The 19972-nt window shown below is 43.4% G+C and overlaps 1 protein-coding gene across 2 annotated transcripts in view; it reads right to left on the reverse strand.

The window, feature by feature from the left end:
- Positions 1-1922: 1922 nt before the first annotated feature.
- NUGGC (nuclear GTPase, germinal center associated) overlaps positions 1923-19972 on the reverse strand; it is a 38519-nt gene continuing 20469 nt past the window's right edge. Inside the window, exons 10-19 of one of the 2 annotated variants that reach the window (XM_012775382.2) lie at positions 18838-18927; positions 17061-17166; positions 15703-15836; positions 11442-11606; positions 10676-10833; positions 8643-8781; positions 7744-7852; positions 6996-7132; positions 4636-4726; positions 1923-2169 (exon numbers count right to left, since the gene is read on the reverse strand). In XM_012775382.2, the coding sequence (XP_012630836.2) occupies positions 2030-2169; positions 4636-4726; positions 6996-7132; positions 7744-7852; positions 8643-8781; positions 10676-10833; positions 11442-11606; positions 15703-15836; positions 17061-17166; positions 18838-18927 (1269 nt within the window). In that variant the 3' untranslated portion in view covers positions 1923-2029. The remainder of the gene's footprint in view (positions 2170-4635; positions 4727-6995; positions 7133-7743; positions 7853-8642; positions 8782-10675; positions 10834-11441; positions 11607-15702; positions 15837-17060; positions 17167-18837; positions 18928-19972) is intronic. The other variant, XM_075997314.1, reaches the window with a different exon arrangement.

Raw genomic sequence — 19972 nt, forward strand, 5'->3', positions numbered from 1 at the left:
GATGTTAAGGGCTTATGAAAGGTCATATTAGTATTGGGCATAGCTGAGATCAGAACCCAAGTATTTCAATAAACATGCCACTAAACCATGTTATTTCTATTATGCCCATAAACAATTACCATTTATCAAGTATTATTAAGTACAATTTGTCAATATTTTGTAAGCTTTATTCGAAACTTCTTGACAATCCTGGTAGGTAGTGTCAGGGTAGGTACTGCCATTATTATCACCATTTAACAGATAAATAACCTGAAGCTCAGGGAGTTAAAATGATTTGTCTAAGATCCTTTAATGGGGTCTCCTGGGTTAAATAATGTTTTTATAATAATATTAAGATGTTATTTGTCTTTTTAACATGTTGACATTTGTAATAAAGGTGTAAAAGTAAACATAGAAAAAACCACTTGTACCTTAGCATGAACCACAGCAGTGGCACCAAACTGTATTCATAACTCTTGTGTTTTTCATCACCATGTGCTTGTAGTTTAAAAAACTCTATTTCACTTAATAATGTTCTTAATGAAACAGTATGGTAATTAATTCTATTAAATATTGACCCTTACATATGAAAAATTGGAAATATACCTAAAGAACTTCTGCTATGTCAAGGAAATTTCCTTGAGTGCCTGAATTGGGAGCCAACCTGACACTTTTCTTGTGGAACATCATTTTTACTTGAAATAACAACTGATAAACTATGGTTAACTTATGTGGTTACATGGTAAACATTTTCTCAAAAATAAAAAAATAATGAAACTATCACTTCAAAGAAAACCACTGACAAATTGTTGTCAAAGATGAGCTTTTAGAAAAAAATGGAATTTTGTAAAACATGTATCTTCTTCTGTGAGCCTGACAGCTTCCCAATACTTCAAGATTTTCCTGCTAAGATTGGTGGACATGACAACAAATATGATTTTGTAGTATTATACAATAAAATGCATCAATGTTTATCAGCTTAATCAGCTTAATTCAGTGAACTAATATTTTCAAAATGACCAATGCCCAATGCCACAAAATAATGCATTGGTAAAAAATCCATTCAAAGCACAAGATAAACCAATGGATTTTTAACTTAACAGGGTATGAAAAAATGTTCACCAATATGGTTTCAGATTCCAAACTGCAACTGACTTTTAAGAAACTACCATCTGTCAAGATACAGTATCAAAGAACATCCAGAAATTACCTGAAAAGGCTATAAAAATACTTCTCTGTATTCCAACTGCGTATCTATGTGAGATCAAATTTTCTTCATACACATCAACCAAAAGACATATGGCAAGAGACTGGATGCAGAAACTGAGAGGAGAATCCAGCTGTCTCCCATTAGGCCAGAGAATAAAGAGATTTTGCAAAAGCATAAAATAATGTCACTCTTCTCACTACAATTTGTTTGAAAATAGCCTTTTTCCCCAACAATGTTACTTTTGTTAACATGTAATGAGTTTGTTATTGTTACTTCTACATGAATTTGTAAATAATTAAATTTTTTCTCAGTTTTAATTTTGAATACAGTAAATATAAATATTTATAACCCACATAAACAAAAGCTCCTTAGGGTCCTTTAAGAGTGAAGGGTCCTAAGATCAAATGTTTGAGGAGCGCTGGTCTTAGCACATCTGAGAGGCAGTAAAGCCACGCCTGTGTCCATCTGGCTCCCAAACCCATGTTGTTGCCCCTTTACCCAAAAGTCTCCCATTAAAATGGGAAATAGGATTGGGTCCCTCATAAAGCTTTGTTTTACAATTTTTTCCCTATAGTATTAAAGTTTTTCGACGTGTGGATATTTTTCTTTGGTGAAGCACAAGTTTCTTGTCCTAAGGCTAAAGGGATTCAAGATGACTCTTTATAGGCTAATAAAATAAACTTATGCCAGAAGCAATAATATCTTGAGTTTTGTATTATATATAAAGCTCAAATAGTTGGGAGATGTTCTTTATTAGATTTCACGAAACAGGACTTAATTCTGATCCTTTGGCTCTGGGCTTATTGTTCACCCCTTGGCACTAAGCCCCAAGACGTGAAGCTACGCTCTGGGGGAGCCCACCTTGCCGGGGGACATCCGCAGGAGGAACTCCTGCATGCCTCTCCTCAGCAGCGCATTCTCTGCAACCTCCCTCAGGCTTCTGTGCAGCTTTTCCATCTCCTTGTACTCGCTCTTGACGTCTACGGAAGAGCAGAAGGGGTACGTCAGGACCTGGTGCCCTTTTCAGCAATGTCTCTGGAAAACGAATCCCCCAAGAATTCTGTCACTTCTCTCAGAACATAAGACCTGGAGTGGCACTTGGAGATCAGATAGTGCAGTTTCCTTGCTTCATAATCTGAATCAAACCAGGTGTTCTTTCTCTTACCTGAATGCTGTTCAGAGCTAGGGCTCCAAGTCTCTTTGTCTTGCTCCTACAGCCAGAAGCCTCCCTCCTCCAAGCTGCAGCTTCAATCCTGCCCAGCCAGACCCTCCCAGCACCTGGCTTCCATGAAGCTTCCCCAGTGTCCCAGCCCTGAATAACCACTCTGTCTTCTAAACACCAAGAGTAACCATCTGATGCCTGAGTGGCGTAAGTGTCACATTCCCAGTGAGACCTTCCTTGATCACCTGTCCTCTTCCCCAGCATGCCCTCTCCCCCTCCCCTGCTCTATTTCCCTCCCACACATTTTACTAATTAGTTTGCTCAATGCCTGCCTCCCACCCACTGGGCCCATAAGCTTCTTGAGGGCAGGAGTTCTCATCCGTACTGGTCACTGCTGTGTCCCTGGCGCCTAGAACACTGCCTGGCACCTAGGAGGTGAGCAGCTTCACTGGTTGAGAATGCATGCTCTCCAGTCTTGCGATTTACATTCTTGCACATCTTGTCTTGCCAACATCTTATTCCAGGTATGACCCTGAGAACAGGGGCTGCTCTTTAGATCCCCCTATAGCCTTGGCACCTGGCACAGTACTCTCCATGTAATGTATATTTGTTGTTGATGGTGAAGAAAAGAAATAGGCTTTAATTATAGCAGGTGCAATGTACATCAAACTTAGGGGGAAATTTTCTGTGTGACCTGGATGGGTGAAAAGACCTTCGGCAAGTAGGAGTTCTTTAAAGAAGACACAATCATACAACTATAATCTTAAAACTTAGGTTCCTGTGAAGGCCATGGAAGAGCCCAATACATTAGAACAGAGGTCCTCAAACTTTTTAAACAGGGGGCCAGTTCACTGTCCCTCAGACCGTTGGAGGCCGGTTGGAGAGTGCAGCGCACATTCCACACATGCGCACTGTGGGCCCAGGGACAAATCAGCTGCTAAGCAGGACAGGCAGCGGAGGCAAAAACACCTGGTGGGCTGGATAAATGTGGCCCACGGGCCATAGTTTGAGGACACCTGACTTAGAGTGTGAGGGTGCTCAACCTCCTTCTCTTAGAGAGCATAACAAGTCCCTCTACACAGCCAGAATTGGGGCATCACGATTCCCAGAGACAGACAAGTGCAGACACATTTAGAAGCAGCAATTGTGGCTTTTACTTTGCAAATAGCTCTGACCACTCTCACCCTGGCAAACTTGGCAACAGCATCCCATCTAGTATTCCTTTTTGTCTAGCAGGCAACTGTGCACATGGTTTAAAGTTTAAAAGGCCCTCCCCTGCCCTCCAGCCTCCCAGTTCCCCTCCTTAGAGAGAACCAGTGTTACCAGTTCCTTGCATATCCCAAAGAGATTTTAATGCATAAACATATACATATGTATTTCCTTTTTCCTCTTACAAATGGAAATATATCACACACAGTTTTTTCACATTGCTTTTTTTTTCACTTTACAATATATTTTGGAGATTGTTTCATACTACTACCTATAAAGTTGCTTTATTCTTTCTAACAATTGCACGGGCCTCCACTAATTGTATATCTAGTTTAATTTAACCTGTGTTCTACTTATATAATAGATATTTGAGGTGTTTCCATTTTTGATATTGTAAACGATGCTACCCTAAGTAAACTTGTCTGTATGCCCTTCTCCCCATGTATAAGGTTATCTACAGGGTAAATTCCTGGAAGTAGGATGGCTGGACCAAAGATATGTGCATTTTTAATTTGGCTAGAAATTGCCCAATTGCTTTCTGCACCAGTTTACACTCTCCAGTTTATAGCAGGGTAGAGCCCATGGCATGAAAGGGAGGTGGCTGCCTGCAACGGGGCACACACAGCTGGTGTCGCATTCCCAGGCTCCTGGTGGATTAAGAGGAATCTTCCTCCAGCACCAGACAATGAGGATTTTCATAAGGAGGTATCAGCTTAAAAGAAAGGTGTTATGGAGACAGTAGGGCACAGTTGTGGGTTTACATTTGCCACTGTGCAGCTACAGGACCTTGGGCACATTACCCACCTAATCTGAATCTGTTTCTACATCTGCAACAACATCTGTCTCTGAGAGCTAACATGAGAATTCTGTGACAGAATGTGCACAAAGCCGGAGTATGATGCTCAGTCTCAGTCGGGAGAGCTCAGCAAAGAGGGTGGGCCGGTCGTCATCATCATCATCGCATTCCCTGCCCTGGACATTCTTCCTAACTTAATTCCTTGAAATTCAGTAAGGAGCAAACACAGCCAGGCATGTCTGCACGATCACCCTTTACACACAGGTTTTATGTATTTACCTGCGAGCTCCTTGTAGAGACCATCCCCCTGGGACGAAGCAAGTGTCAGCATGGTGGCGATACTGCCCATCACCCTCTCCGTGATCCCAGTCTACACAAGGACAATCAATCTGTTAGGATGGCACAACCCAAAAGTGACTCTTGCGAGAGCGACCCCACCCAACCCCCTGCCTCAGCATCTCCTTTCCTGCCTATCGAGACTCACAGGGGGAGGAGGTACCTCCGGTGCTGACTGATGGAATCGGGAACTAACGAGGAAGCCAGGAGGCATGAGGAGAGGACGGCTACAGCAGAGATGGAGAAATAGGGAAGAGCTGGTAACTACCCAGTAATCTCTCTCGCATTTAGTCACTGGATCAATGTGTACTGGGCCCCGCCTGGTACAGCACATCTTACTTGACATGTTTGATTCTTCCCGACTGTCCTTATTATCAATGCAAACCATTTTCTTCCCTCTTCTGTCTCTTGCCTTCCTTCAAAAACATCAGTCTCCTTCCTCTAAGCCTAGCAGAGGGTAGGTTTGAATTTGGATCTCCTGACTTCAAATCTCATGCTTTTTCTGCTACATGCTAGACCAAGAACCCTAAGCTAGAAGCTCGGCTGTAGCTGTGAGCCTGGGGCTAGTAACTAAACTCTCCAGCTTCTGCGAGCTCCTTGTCTTTAAGATCAGGGGATGGGAGATCCACAGCTCCTAAAAACAGAAATAGTAACCTCACACTAGAGTGAAAACAAATCAGGAAGCCACATTACTCATCAATTTATCAGAGACTAATCAGTATATTCAACAAAGCATTATTCCCCTCTTTAATTTATAAGAACATTATGAAGAGGTAATTTTTTAAAAAATCAGTAAATCTTCAAACGTTATATATAAAAAGAAATTCCATCCATTATATAGAACTAAAATATTTTAAAAATTAAAAGTTTGAATGAGATGTGCAACGTTTGGGGGATGGTCATGCTTGAGGCTCTGTTTCGAGGGGGGAGAGGGGGCATGGGCAATATACGTACCCTAACACTTATATCCACATAATATGCTAAAATAATATAAATAAATACATATATAAAAGTTAACTGTTATTCTAAAAAAAAAAAGATCAGGGAATAAGAACGCTCCATGCGCTCAGTTTTAACTTCCCATGTTTCTGTCATTTAAGATATATTTGTACATGGTCAATACACTAATCATTTTTTTTTAGTGGAATTATTTTCTTGGGCACCTTAAGATCCAATTTCTGTGGACTCAATGGGGACACGGAGATTGGCTCTGTAGAGTTTGGCCAATTTCCTGCCAACGTATTTGTAGACTGTGATAATACATCAAGCAACTGAAACTAAACTGCTGCTGGTGGGATACTGCTCAGCCTATTCCGATGGAAATGACATGCTCTGCATTGTAGAGAAGGTATTTTCCAAAACTGCAGTGGCCAGGGGAGGGCAGGAGACTGGGCAGGAGGCTGGAGATATTCCGAGGCGGCTGCTCCACAGGTGGACAGAGAAAGCAGCCCCATGGTTGTGGGGGGCCAGTCAGCCTGGACTGAGGCAGAAGACTCTGGAGCCTCACATGGCTAGGGAGGGGGGACAATAGTGGTCTAGACTAAGACAAAGGATTTCTACTGCCTGGGGGAGGAAGAGCATCAAGCTGAGAGACTGGTCTGATGCAGAATGGTCCAAGTATACTTCACAGAACCCATCCACGTCTGAAGAAACTATTAGGAACCATTTTCCTGGGTAGATGGCATCAAGGCTAAATGTGTGCTAACAACCATGACTGACCGACCTACTAGTGCACTGACATTTGTTTATTGACATTTTATGTAGACAAGACACTTCTGTCTTTTAAAATATCTGCCTGGAGACCGTGCTATTTATCGTTGGAAATGTCGGAGCTGCCACCGGGCCCCACATCCTGGTCTGCATCTTGCTAGCTGTGTGGCCTGTTGATACTCCTCTCATGCCACAGTTTTCTTCTCCATAAAATGAGAACAATGACAGTACCTACCTCGCATATTTGCTGGGGATTAAATGAGCTAATGTCTGTACAGCACTGAGCATCCGTCCAGATAGAAAGGGGAAAGGCAGGGAGAGCTAGAAGGGCTGCACTGCTGAAGTCAGGGCCACAGGGGAGCGGGCACCAGCGCGGTGGGACGCAGCAGCAGCAGCAGCAGCAGCAGCGAGGACAGAACGCAGAATGTGGAGTGCCAGTGGCCCCTCCCCCAGCACTGGCTGGGCCCAGTGTGCAGAAGGCATTGGTTTCGTGGGGACCCGAATGCCAACTGTTTCTCCCACCTTCTGCACCCGCCTCCTCTACTCCCCCAGAGGCTCCCGGGACTGGAGTTGAGGCTGAGGCTGTGGAATACCTTCAGCTGCTGAAACTGGTGCTGCATCCTTTCTTGAGCCCTTTCGAACATGCCCTCGGCCACCTGCTGGTCCACCCCTCTTCGGATGACATCTTTCATTCTCTCACATGCTTTTTTGCCAGTGATCTGAGCTGCTTCTGGCAAAAATGATAGCCACAAGGACTTGCTTAGAAATCTTTGGAATCAGAAAGAAAAACAAGCAAGCAAGCAAACAAAAATATATTTATAGACATATGTGTGTATATGTGTATATATATGCATATATATATACACACTTCTATAAAAAATATTTTCAATATTTAGATACCGAATAGCATTCAGAAAACCTCATGAGTGAATTAAGCAGAAGCTTACAAAGTCACTTCCCTGCTGCCTGCAAACAATGGAGCTGTTGAAACGAGGAGGAGCCTAAATGCCAGTTCACAGATAATTGGAGAAAATAAAAATGAGAACTGGATACGGATTTTATAGTTAAATCTGCTGAGACACAGCATGGAAAGGAGAAGCAGGGTGTGTAGACAAAGAGTGGACAGAAAGAACTGGAAAACACGCAGATAAGAAGGGGTCCTCCTTAATCACCTCTCCCCACCCCCGGCAACCATGGTGGCTTCAATCTGTAGACAGAGGGTGTTACGAGGACTTAGGAGCCAGGAGGACAAATACTACGAGGGGAGCAGCAGGAAAGGAGGCCACAGGTGCTGACAGACAGACCGAGAGCAAGGGCAGCTGCTGACCCTGGAGCCCTCACCTTCGTAACAGGGCTTCAGGTCGTTCTGGACAGAGGTGGCGAGGGACTCGTAGACCCTCCTCTTCTTCCTGAGGATGTGGCCCTCCAGGGTTCCCAGGATGGTGCTTATCTGAGAAGCCACATTAACAGAGGCCATTTGTGACAATTCCCTCAACAAAAGCAGGCCAAGCGTCCTGCTGCCCGGCCCCATTCCCTCTGCCCTGCTGTGGGTTGGCTGTTGAGACGTCTCCACGACTATGCTGTGAGCTCCTCAAGGGGCAGGAACTTTCTCCTAAGCATCTTCACACCCCAAGGTGCTTCCCACAGAGCCCAGCACCCAAACTACTCCATAAATATTTGCTGAGTTGAACCTGGGCACAGGCAAGGTCCTGGAATGGGCCCTCTTTGGGACGCAAGGGGAGGTACAGGCTATTTCTCTAGGATTGCCATGTAATTTGGGCTGGCTCTGGAAGAAAATGAGTCACAGACCAGAGTCTTGAGGCCTCAACACTAAAAAATTACTGACTTCCATAAATGTCACTGCCTCGGATGCTACTTCGTAATATTGGCAAAAGTGATAGCAAGGTTAGTGAAAGTGTTACAAGTTGATGCAAGTTTTCATACATCTAAGGAAGAATCCTTGAAGATTCTTCCCAAGCACCAAGTTGGCTTTACAATCGCAGCACGCACGACCAGTTGCTTCACAGTGGAACAGTGTCTCTCACCTCCGTGGTGACCTTAGGGCCACTGCCCTTCCCCCTGGTCCCAGCAGGTTCTATATTGCACAGCACCTCCTGCAAGGTGTCCAGACCCCGGACACTCTGGGAGAGCAAGCAGGGAGAGACAGGCCACCCCAAAACCCACCTTGGAAGAAAACCACACCCAGCCTCACTGCCCCCGTCACTTTATAAGGAACTTACCTCCTGGATCAGGAAATGTTTTTTATAACTATCATATTTCCAGCCATTTTTTATCCCAATTTCTGTCATTTTCTCCTGCAGGGAGTGCTTAAAAGCATCTATGTGAGGCATCAGAGCTGAATCAGTGGGCCTCCCAGTTCTACAGAAGAAAGCAACCAAAAGGTTAGAGACAATGGAGGCTGAAACAAACATGAAACTAGCTGGTTCCTTATATTTATTTAAGAGAAATGGGACAAGATCTAGCAGTTATCAAATTGCTACAATGTGCCAGGCACTGTGCTGTGCCAGGCCTGGGACATGAGGACCTGTGAAGTCAGCATGATGATGCTCATTTTACAGGTGAGAAAATCGAAGTTCAGAGATGTGTCCAATGGCACACAGCTAATAAGGGGCAGAGCCAGGCTTTGGGCACAGCTTTAGCCTCAGAACTCATAGTCTTTCCACTATGGAGTTTCCACTTGAAAGGGTGGGACTTGAACTATACCTTAAAAGTTGAGTAAGATCTGGGAAAGTAGAAAGAAGGAGGAATTATTCCCCATGGGACACAGTGAACACAGTTGTTTCAGAATATCCTGGGAGCAAGAAGTGCCAGGTCATAGAGAAGAGAGCACAGGCTTTAAATCCTAGCTCTCTACTCGTGAGCTGGGTGACATTGGGAAACCTGCACAGGTCTTTTGAATCTCAGTTTGTTCAGATGTAAAAAGACAGAAGCCACTTCACAGGGTCAGTGGGAACACTTGATGAGATACCAGGTACCGTGTTTCCCCAAAAATAAGACCTACCCATAAAATAAGCCCTAGCAGGATTTCTAAGCATTTGCGCAATGTAAGTCCTACCTCAAAAATAAGACCTAGTGCTGGGCGTGGCTGCGCAGCGCATCTGCACAACCCATGCATGTCGTTGCGGAGCGGGAAAGAAGACGAGCAGCCCTTCTCATCTGCCCCATGAGAGCTCTATTGCTCCACATGAGAGATTGGGGCCAATGGTTCTAAAGGAAATAGAGTCGCAAGAAATTCAGGATGGAATTCGGGGTTTGGAGAGTTATGATGATGTTCCAGAAGACGACAACTTAACTATATTTGAATAAATGTAGATTGTTGTACTGTACTTTAAAAAAATAACATATCCCCTGAAAATAAGCCCTAGGGTGTCTTCTTGAGGAAAAATAAATATAAGACCCTGTCTTATTTTTGGGGAAACACGGTACTTAGCATGGCACCCAGGACATCGCAGTTGCTCTTTGCTACCTGCTGGGCTGGCTACAGCAGAGGGCTGATCATGGGCCACAGCACAGGCAAAGGCTGGAAAGGGAGTTGGAGGCAGGTGGAATGTCTTAAATGCCACTGGAAGGAATTTGGAGTTTATCCCACAAACTTGTAAACAGGGTGGGGTGGGTGTCAGTGGAATGGCATGATCCCAGACATGTTTAAAGAAAGGTGAGGGCTGAGTAAGGTATAAGCAAAGGTGGGAGAATGGTTCAAGCAGCAACAGGTGAGCAAGCAGGTGAGATAATGGCGGGGAAGGAGAAGGTAGACTGGGGACAGGCAGCTGCATTTGTGGAGTAGGAGTCTCTGTTTCTGTTGATGGAGGAAAGAATTGAAGGTCAGGGAAGGAGGGGGCACACACACCCCAACCCACACCAGACCCAGAGTCCTCCACACACTCAGGGAGCATTCTCAAGGTCATGTATTTGCTTAATTCCTCTCTCTCCAATCAAAATACCCTGTCCTGGGCCCAAATCCACAGGAAAATTTATCCCCCTCTGCATGTATGAAATATTTGAAAAATAACGAGGATCATAATATTAGTCTAAAAGCAACATCACAATCTGTACTCCAGGTCACCATGAGAAATTTTTAAGTCAACCAAACCAAGAAGGCTTTTGTGTTTTGCCAAAGACTACGCTTTCCTCCTCAAGTTACAAGCTACTCTTTACACTTCCAGATCCAAAGCATGAATTCTTAAAGACAAGACTGTGGCCTAACATTCTTTGGACATTTGTTCAGGAAGGGACAAGATGAAAGATCCTTTACCTAAAAATGCCTCCAAACACAGGGTCGATCTGGTCATAGATGGGCTGAGTGATGGCTTCATTCAGATCGATTCTTGCCAGAGTCCTGGAGGCATAGATGCCATTTTTCAGGCAAACAGCTTTCAGAGTCTGGTGAAAACCTTGGTTTCCTTTACTCCTCTGGATAATCAAACAATAAATTAGTAGAGTTAACTAGAAGGTCACAGGATCAGAACTGCATCGCTTTGGCCAAAGACTGAGGCCAAGAACCACAGGAAAGAGTAGAGACAACACGATCTTTAAACACACACTACTAAGCTAAACAAGAAAGGGCAGCGGTCACGCCTCCAGGTTGGCTGGGTGCCCCACAATTTGCATGCCAAGTGAGAGGTTACAAGATGTTTTCTTACTGTGTAATCTAAATGATACTGCTATCGAGGCAGCAAGATAGGTAGGGGCAAGCATTTAGCATCCCCATTTTATAGAAGAACACCAAGAGGTCTTTAAATGAGTTTAGGGCCTTGCCCAGGACTACAAAATGGATGTTTGGTGGGGCCAGCATTCAGATCAAGACCCTCAGATCCCAGATTCCGACTCTGTCTCTGCTGAACCGCGTGCCTTCCTTGGTACTAGGGATGCAAAGTGAATTCCTTACATGCAACCCTCACTCTCTCCTACTCTCCACTAGCTCTTTATTTCCTTTGAAAGCAGTGGGATTGTGAAAAGGGAGCTTGGCAATTAGGCAGACCTCACTGGCCACCTGTGTTTTCCCTGCAAGGGTCACTCACCACCAGGCATGCCCCAAGGATGCGTCGGTAGGAAGCCCTGGCGGTCCGGACCCCCTCTTGCAGAGGCCGCTCCATGTGGGCGAAGCACTGTGTGATGGCCTTCTCCAGCAGCTCGACCTTCTCTTCCACAAACCTCCGCAGCCCACTCATGTGCAAGTGCTCATTCTAGGGACAAGGAGCAAAAGGAGCATCAGGCCGCCTGCTCCCCTAAAGGCTTTCTTTAAGCCTGTCACCAACCCACAATTGAGCTTATCTCCCCAAGTCAAATTCTCTTTATTGTCCCAATAAGGCCTCCCTCAGTGCACAGAGTCCCCTGGGCTTTGTGGGTCTGGAGAACAGAAAAACATCTGCCTGCTGCACTTGTTTCAGATGTATCAGGCTATTTGGAGAAGTAAGGATCCACGTAAAAATCCAACTGTTATTAAAACAGAGTTTTCCAATGACATCCAATTCTACAAACATCTAATGAGCTTTGACTTTACACAGAGCAGTCTTTGAGGATAGTGTCTTTCAATATTCTTAAAATCTGAGGGCCTGGGATTCTACACTTCCAGCCAGTCCCCAGGTGATGCTGATTTCAGGGGCCCTGGACCACACTTGAAATAGCAAAGCTACGGGAGCCCAGAAATGAAGCCATGGTCCCTTTGTCAAAGAATATAGTCTAATCAGGAAGAAAAACATATATCTAAATAACACAAGGAAGTGACCAACAGGGACAGCCTTGACCTCTAGGCTCCAAACTGGGAACCTATAGTGGTGTTCCCTGCATGGGAACATGGCAGAGCCTGCAGTGCCTACAGCAGGTGGAAGCCACACTCCTAACTTGGCATGTAAGGGCCTTTATAGCTGGGACTCAACCAACCTCTCCAGCACTACTGTCTCTCTGTTTGCCTGACAGCCTCCCAAATAGCTGCCCCAAACTTGCTACCATTCCTCAAACATGCCATTCCTTTAGAGAACCTCATGCCTTTGCACATGCTGTTCCAACCTCGTGTCTTTTAAGGAAAGCTCAAAAGCCACCTCCCAGGAGATGCTTTCCCTGACTCCCCGGGCAAAGGTGGGACTCTGTTTCCTGTGCTCCCACTGAGTTTTATACATTCCTGCAAACAGCATTCCTCCTACTGTGTGATGTCTCTCTCGTTCCATGTCTCCTTCCCTGGACTACGAACTTGCTGCAGGGACAGACTGTTATTCGTGTTTGTTTATTCCAAGGCATGGCACAGAGAGCAAAATCCATAAGCGTTCATGAATTGAACAAGTGGCACAGAGGAACTTCCAGATAATAATAAAGGCTTTTAAATTCTTTCCCAAATAGACAGAAATAGTTCTCAAATTGATGTATGACCTTATATAGCTGACTTTTAACTTCTCTGGTTCTCAACTGCATCATCTTTATAGTAAGTGAATTGGGTTGAATGATCTTGAAAACATCCTCAGATAAAACTGTGAATCTCAGCGTTGATGAGTTTTAGAGTTTGTGCGCACCATATCGTATTAGGCCCATCCTAAGGATTTTCTTAGTTTTCACCATTAAGAATTCTTATAAGCCATAACTTGTTCCCCCCAGAGTGCCCTTTAGATCCTTTTGAATTTGTGGTATCCCTGGTGATCAAAATGGAATAAGAAAAAAGTCATGGGAAATAAATCTACAGGCAAGATCCTCACAATGTCTCAATCTCAATAAATCCCTATTGATCCAACAAAAGAATATGAAAGGAAAGAATTCATTGAAATGTCACCATCATCTTCCTATTGATTCTTAAAATTAATGACTGTTCATTTAAAATTACTAACTACCTAAACTCTAAGTTTTTGGTTTGAGTCATAATCTTAAAAGATATGATCAATCATGCACGTATTTAGGTTTGATTTTTCAGAATTCAAAGGAACTGACAAAACTCTTGCCTTCCAACTTTCCACTGAAAGAACTAAGAATAAGACCAATATCTGAGGCCAAGGAATTTGAGGAAAGCTGCTGGCGACACCCTCAGATGGCTGTCATAGAAGTGCCACTCGGCCCCCTTCCTGCTCTGTGTTTTCCACGGCCTGGAGTCTGGCTGTAAGGGTGGGACTGAGCCCCTTTGAGGGCTTACACATCTCTTTCAGCAAAGAGGAGCACGTGGAGAGGGCATTTCTGGGCTTAACTGCAAAATGCCTTGCCCTTATATTGTAAAACACTCCAACCACACAGAGCACCACATCTGATTCATTTTCCGTCGATACTTCCAAAAGCAATCTTGTGCTGGGCAGAGAGACAAATTTCACCCTGAAGGACTTTTTCGGGGAAGTTGGAAGGTCAAACTCTTCCCCGACTATTTCAGGGGACAAAGACCAAATTAGAAAATCTCAGATTCCAGGAGCTTTGTTTTGTTTTTGTCTCATACAACTAGATCAAAAACAAGCCATAAGAAACACGATGAAAAAGACAGTGAAGTTTGTTCTGTGTGCCCCTTTTATACAGAGTTTTCAATTGCTGGCGTTTGGCCACAACCAGAGACCCCTCTCTAGCTGGCATTGCTAACTGGAATGCCTGCCTGTCCCTGCCACCCCACAGGTTCGTGCCAGGCCTGCTTTCCCCGTTCTCAGGACCAGCTCCTGGCCCTCTCACAAAGCCCTGCTAGTGCATGTCCTCTGCCCCTTCCCTGTTCCAGCCTAACAAGAAGTCAAACAACTTGATTGTGAAATTCTGATGGGTAAAGGCAGTGTGGAAATAAGTGAAGACCACCCAAATAAGAAAAGCAAAGGCTCTTTATTCAGAGCTTGCTGAGCAAGAGTTGGCCGCCTTCACTTGAGATTTGGCAGAGACTCAAAAGCAGGCAAAGGAGTGGGAAAATGTAATAGTGGACAAAAGGAAAGGCTTCAGGTGTGCCCTGGTTGGAGGCTGTTGGCCTGGGGAAGCTGCAGGCTGGCTAAATAAAAGCAGGGCAGCCTGTGTGGCCGGTTAGGGGTCCACATTTGGCTTTCTGCGGTTGATGGTAAATACATTGGAGGCAGCGACCAAGATTAGGGCAGTTATTCATCAAGCCCTGGCCATTTGGGGCCGACTGTTATAGAAGGTACTGTTTAGTTTCCTGGATTGTTACTAGAGACAGCAATCTGACTTCCTGCGAGTTGGGCGGGCTTTCTGGGCTGTTTATTACAGATAAGGGGTTTCTGGGCAGGCTGCTGCAGGTTGTGGGTCAGCGTTCTATTTTTATATATGGTCAGGCCCTTGTCCAGATGTTTGTATCTTCTGCCTCTCACAAGGAAACAATGCAGCTGGTGACTGATGACAGCGACAGGTTTTTCTCCAAAATCTTCCCTCGAATCCAGCAGCTTATCCCTCTTATTTTAGGGTAAAAATAGATCATCAAAGAGATAAATTTGTCCATTACTATGAAAAAAGTTATTTTTAAACTGGTCATTCGGAAGGCTCGCATTCTAGACAGCGAAGATAAATATCTAACTCTGCTGGAATTCCCTCCCAGTTTCCTTCCTTCCACATTATTTTACTACACTGCTCTGAGTTTGAGATTCCGACAGCACCAGAGCATGAAGGAAATCCAGAGACAGACCAAACGCTTTTTGCATAAACACACCTCTCCAGGATGGTGTACGAGTGTCTGCATTCCACTGGAAGTAAACCAAATCACTGCTGCCATTGTGAAAACACGCTACACCTTGTTCAAGTCTCAGAAGACACAGAAAATAGCTACTACTTTTACATTTTCCCCTCTGCCCATCTGTCTCAGGTAAAATATTATTCCTTTCTCTTTTACTCAAATGTTATGATTTTAACCCTCTAGTTATCCTTTTGGCCTCTTAGACTCTCTGAGTTTCATATCTTTCTTTGATATGAAAATTAAAAACAGAAGTTACTTTTTTTTTTTGAGACAGAGTCTTACACTGCTGCCCAGGCTAGAATGAGTGTTGTGGCGTCAGCCTAGCTCACAGCAACCTCAAACTCCTGGGCTCAAGCAATCCTGTTGCCTCAGCCTCCCGAGTAGCTGGGACTACAGGCATGCGCCACCATGCCCGGCTAATTTTTCTATATATATTAGTTGGCCAATTAATTTCTATTTATAGTAGAGACGGGGTCTCGCTCTTGCTCAGGCTGGTTTCAAACCCCTAACCTTGAGCAATCCGCCCGCTTCGGCCTCCCATAGTGCTAGGATTATAGGCGTGAGCCACCACGCCAGCCAAAAGTTACTTTTCTAACTTAGTAAAAGGAAAGGCTCTGCCCAGGCCAGGAGGAGCTATCTCAGCCCGTTGTCTTCCGTACCGCAAGGTTCTGCGCCGAGTTGAAGCTGTCTGTGAGGAGCAACAGGCCAAAGGCTTCCGTCACGTACTTGGTCATCATCCTCTTCTTCTCGTCCAGGAGCCTTTTCCTGATGTATTCTCTTAACCTGGGGATTTCTGGAATTCACAGGTAGCACAAACAATTTTAAAAGGCCGAAGTTTGTAGTCAACAGAATTCATAAAAGTTTAAAGATCCAAATGGTGATTCAAATGACCTAGAGTTGAAGTCCCATGTGGGACCTCAACTGCCCACTAGGCTGCCCACTAAACCAGCCTTCCTGAAAAACACTTTCCCATGCATAGGATCAATTAGAATGAATGGTAGATCAGCAATGCTGAATACTAATTTAATTTAGCTCTAAAAAAAAAAAAAACACATAGAAAAGTACAGACTGGTTGAAAAATGGGCACTTTCCTTTGGATTGGTCCTCACCTGCAGATTGAACCCAAGGTGCTCACACTTCCAAAGTCTCTGCTCTTTGGTCTCCCTAGATTTTTATGTCAACTAACCTCTAACATCAGAATAGTCCACACTTGCTGTACATGCCTTCATCCTAGCCCTTTGTCAGTCAGAAGATAATAGATGCCACCCCACCTATTTCCCCATCCTTCCTGTACAGGGTAAATAATTTTTCTCTATTATTCCTTCCACACACCATGCTAATTTTGTATTTTATACCCTTGCCCAAGCAGTCCCCACATTTCTGAAAACACCTCACACATTCTGCTCCTCAACCTCCATTCACATACACATACATCTAGCCACACGTGTGCACGCTATAAGCTGAGCTCAAATGCAAGCCCAGCCCTGGGCCTGCCTGCCCACCTGGTCTCCACTGAGTGCTCTGGTCCACACAGAGCTCCAGCTTCCCTGGCCTTCTGTCGTGCTCACAGTCAGCACCATCCACCTAAGCCTTGTTTTCATTTTAATTTTTGCACTTTGGCTAATATATTAGCTCTTCATCTAGATTTTAAGTTCTATAAAGAAAGAGACTATGCCTCCTACTTTCCCTGCCTCACAGACAAAGCATACATCAGACACCCAGAAAATAATTCTGATACTCATAGCTGGGGATAGGGGGACTCTCACGCCAAATACTAAGGAAATGAAACCCTGCTCACTTGACTTTTACCAATCCATGGTAACATTTGGAGGAGAGAGGAATTGTGGTCTCAGGTACCACAACAATGTAGAGAGAAAATATATATTTGCAATATGTATAGACGCTGGCAAGCAAGAAATTTTTTTTATGTGGCACAAAAAGTTCTAGAGCAGGAAATTTGAAGTGCCAAGCTTAATCTTGAGAATTTTAGCAATTGAGATTAAAAAACATAAATTACCAGTTTCCTCCTCCGTGAGGAACGCCTGCTGCCAGTACTCCTGGGCGCTGACTGTGTACACTAGGTCTGAGGCTTCCAGGACCTTGAAGTCACCTGGCAGTTTTCTCTGAAACGAGAGGAGCACACAGGAAACAGAATAACTCAACCACAGCAAAAGAAACAATACACGGGCCTCGTGAGAGACTTCGGCGAATTTCAGCTCATTCCCTTTCAGCGCTCCAAGAGCCCCATAAAGAACAGACAATATTCTAAATGTCTAGTGTGGCCATCTGCCCAAGGTCAGAAGTTATGAGGAAATTGCTGCATAAAAACTATTCTCTTAGGAGTTAAAAGTACCAATGCTAGAAGAAAATGTACAAAAAAAAAAAATAGTTCAAAAGCATATTTAAATGTTCAGAGGGGGAAAGGTACCAGGATCCTTTTTGGAAAAAGAACCAAACCTCTGGAAAAAGCAGTAGTGTGCTGGAGACAGCTTATACTAGCTTCTGAGAGCTGACTGTGCACGTCACTTCCCAACTCTCCATTCAGGGACATCACGTTGGTAGCTGGAAACTGGTAATGATGGGAGTATTTATACCATAGGAATTGGCAAATGGTACAATGGTACAGACCAGTTCTTTGGATTTTTTTTTTTTTTAAACAAAGAGCTGGTTGTTAAACATTTACCAGCACAACACAACACAACATTGGGCAAAGGTTCTATAGAAGTGAAAGTATTTTAGCTGCATGGCTAATGAGTGATTATACACATTTTAATGCAGAGTAATGTTTAAGCAAATGATGGTTTTAAATGCCAAGGAATTATGAATTATGTAGGAGAGTCTTTTGTGTGATTAGAAAAACATCACTGAGAAGTCATACTAGAATCATACACACATATTGCTCCATAATCTTTTATTCTTCTCACTTAAGAGAAAAAATATGCACTCTAGACAGTACCTGTGGGTGCATGGGTATTTGGGGGAGGTAGAAAACAGTAGAGAGTTGTCAATCTTTTTCTGATACAAAGATATAAAAGAGCTGAGTGAGTAGAGGCCCCGTAATCCAATGGGACCCTGAGAAGCCATTTCTCTGGCAAGCTGTAAGCACGTGTTGTTAAGACTGGAACACAGACGCCTGTGTAGACAGCCAAAAGCCCGCATGACTTGACATAGAGTCAGGGCTGAAGTATAAAGATCTGCTGAGATTATTTATTCTTTCTGATAGAGTTTTGAGTCTAGGAAAAAGTTCAGGGGAAGTTGAAACTATTTTCTACTGGAAGGTGAAACTAATGTGTGGAATTAAATTTAAGTAGAGTTCTAAAACAGTTATAAGAAAGGAGTATCCCTAGCCATGTGTAGGTGTTTACATTACTTAAAATCTTGCTCTAAAGTTTGTATAACTTTTCAAAAAAGTATTGAGGGTTATTTAACATTTATTCTTGTTATTATAGTAAAAAAGGAATATTTTTGTAGTGTCAATGAAGTGACCACAGTATGCAGGTTCCATGTTATTTTTAAAAAGAAGTAGAAACACTTATAGCTGGAGGGTTGGATCCAAGATGTTAGTAGATACTCATCGAATTATGCTATAGAAAGGTTAGATACTGTTCTAATTTAAACACATGGCTTGTTAGGACAACATATAGCACAATATATTAAAGTTTGTAAGAAGATACTGTATATGAGAAAGGAGAAAACCTGGAAGCTAAAAATAGAGAGAATTTAATTTAATTTGCATTTCCCTGATGGCTAATGATGTTGAAGCAGAAAACACATAGGGAAATCTGATAACTCACCTTCAGTTTTTCCTTGAGAATTCTGTTCCTTTGTAGTTTTATCATTTCATTTCTTTCCAAAACAGCCTCTCGCTGACTTTGAATAGCTTGCTAGATTGTGAAAGAAATAAAAGCATGCAAAGAGGCCAAGGTTATCAACAGTGATGAGATGGTAAGATGCAATTTTTTTGGCAGATCTTCATTTGGCCCAAACAGTCAAATACACACACACTGAACACACTGAACTTGAACAACAGGGATTTGAACTGCACAGGGCCACTTTTACACGGATTTTTTTTCCAATAAATATACTAGAAAAATGTTGAGATTTGTGAAAATTTGAAAAACCTAGGCAAAGCTTATAGCCTAGAAATATAAAAATATTAAGAAATTTAGATATGTCATGAATGCATAAAGTGTATGTAGATACTAGTTTATCATCTACTACCACACAATATACATAATTCTACTATAAAAAGTTAACATTGGCCAAAACTCATACACAAACACTTACAACAGATGGTACATGGCACCGTTCAAAGCCCAGAGAAATGCAAACAAACGTAAAGATGCAGTATTAAATCATAACTGCATAAAATTAACTGCAGTACATATTGCACTGCTGCTATAATTTTGTAGCCACCTCCTGTTGCTACTGTGGAGACCTCAGGTGTTGCAAGTGTCTGCTTAACACGCCAGGTGAGGCTAGTCATCTCTGCATGAGCAGTTTATCTCTCCAGTAAACTGCATATCACAGCAAACAGTGATCTCTAGCAGTTCTCATCGTGTTTAGTGCAATACCATAAGCCTTGAATAACACCATGGGACGCATACGAAGTGCCACTTGTGATGATGGAGGGGCTCCCAAGAAGCAGAGAAAAGTCATGGCCTTACAAGAAAAAGTTGAATTACTTGATAGGTACTGTAGATTGAGCTCTGCAGCTGCGGCTGCCCACCATTTCAGACAGATTCATCTTGTAAACAGATGAAGTAAACCTACTGTGTTAATAAATACAATACAGTACTGTAAATGTATTTTCTCTTCCTTATGATTTTCTTAATAACATTTTCTTTTCTCTAGCCTACTTTATTGTAGGAATACAGTATATACTACATACAACATACAAAATTTGTATTAATTGACTATGTTATTGGT

Source organism: Microcebus murinus, chromosome 24, assembly GCF_040939455.1.
Source record: "Microcebus murinus isolate Inina chromosome 24, M.murinus_Inina_mat1.0, whole genome shotgun sequence".
NCBI classification, from domain to species: domain Eukaryota; kingdom Metazoa; phylum Chordata; class Mammalia; order Primates; family Cheirogaleidae; genus Microcebus; species Microcebus murinus.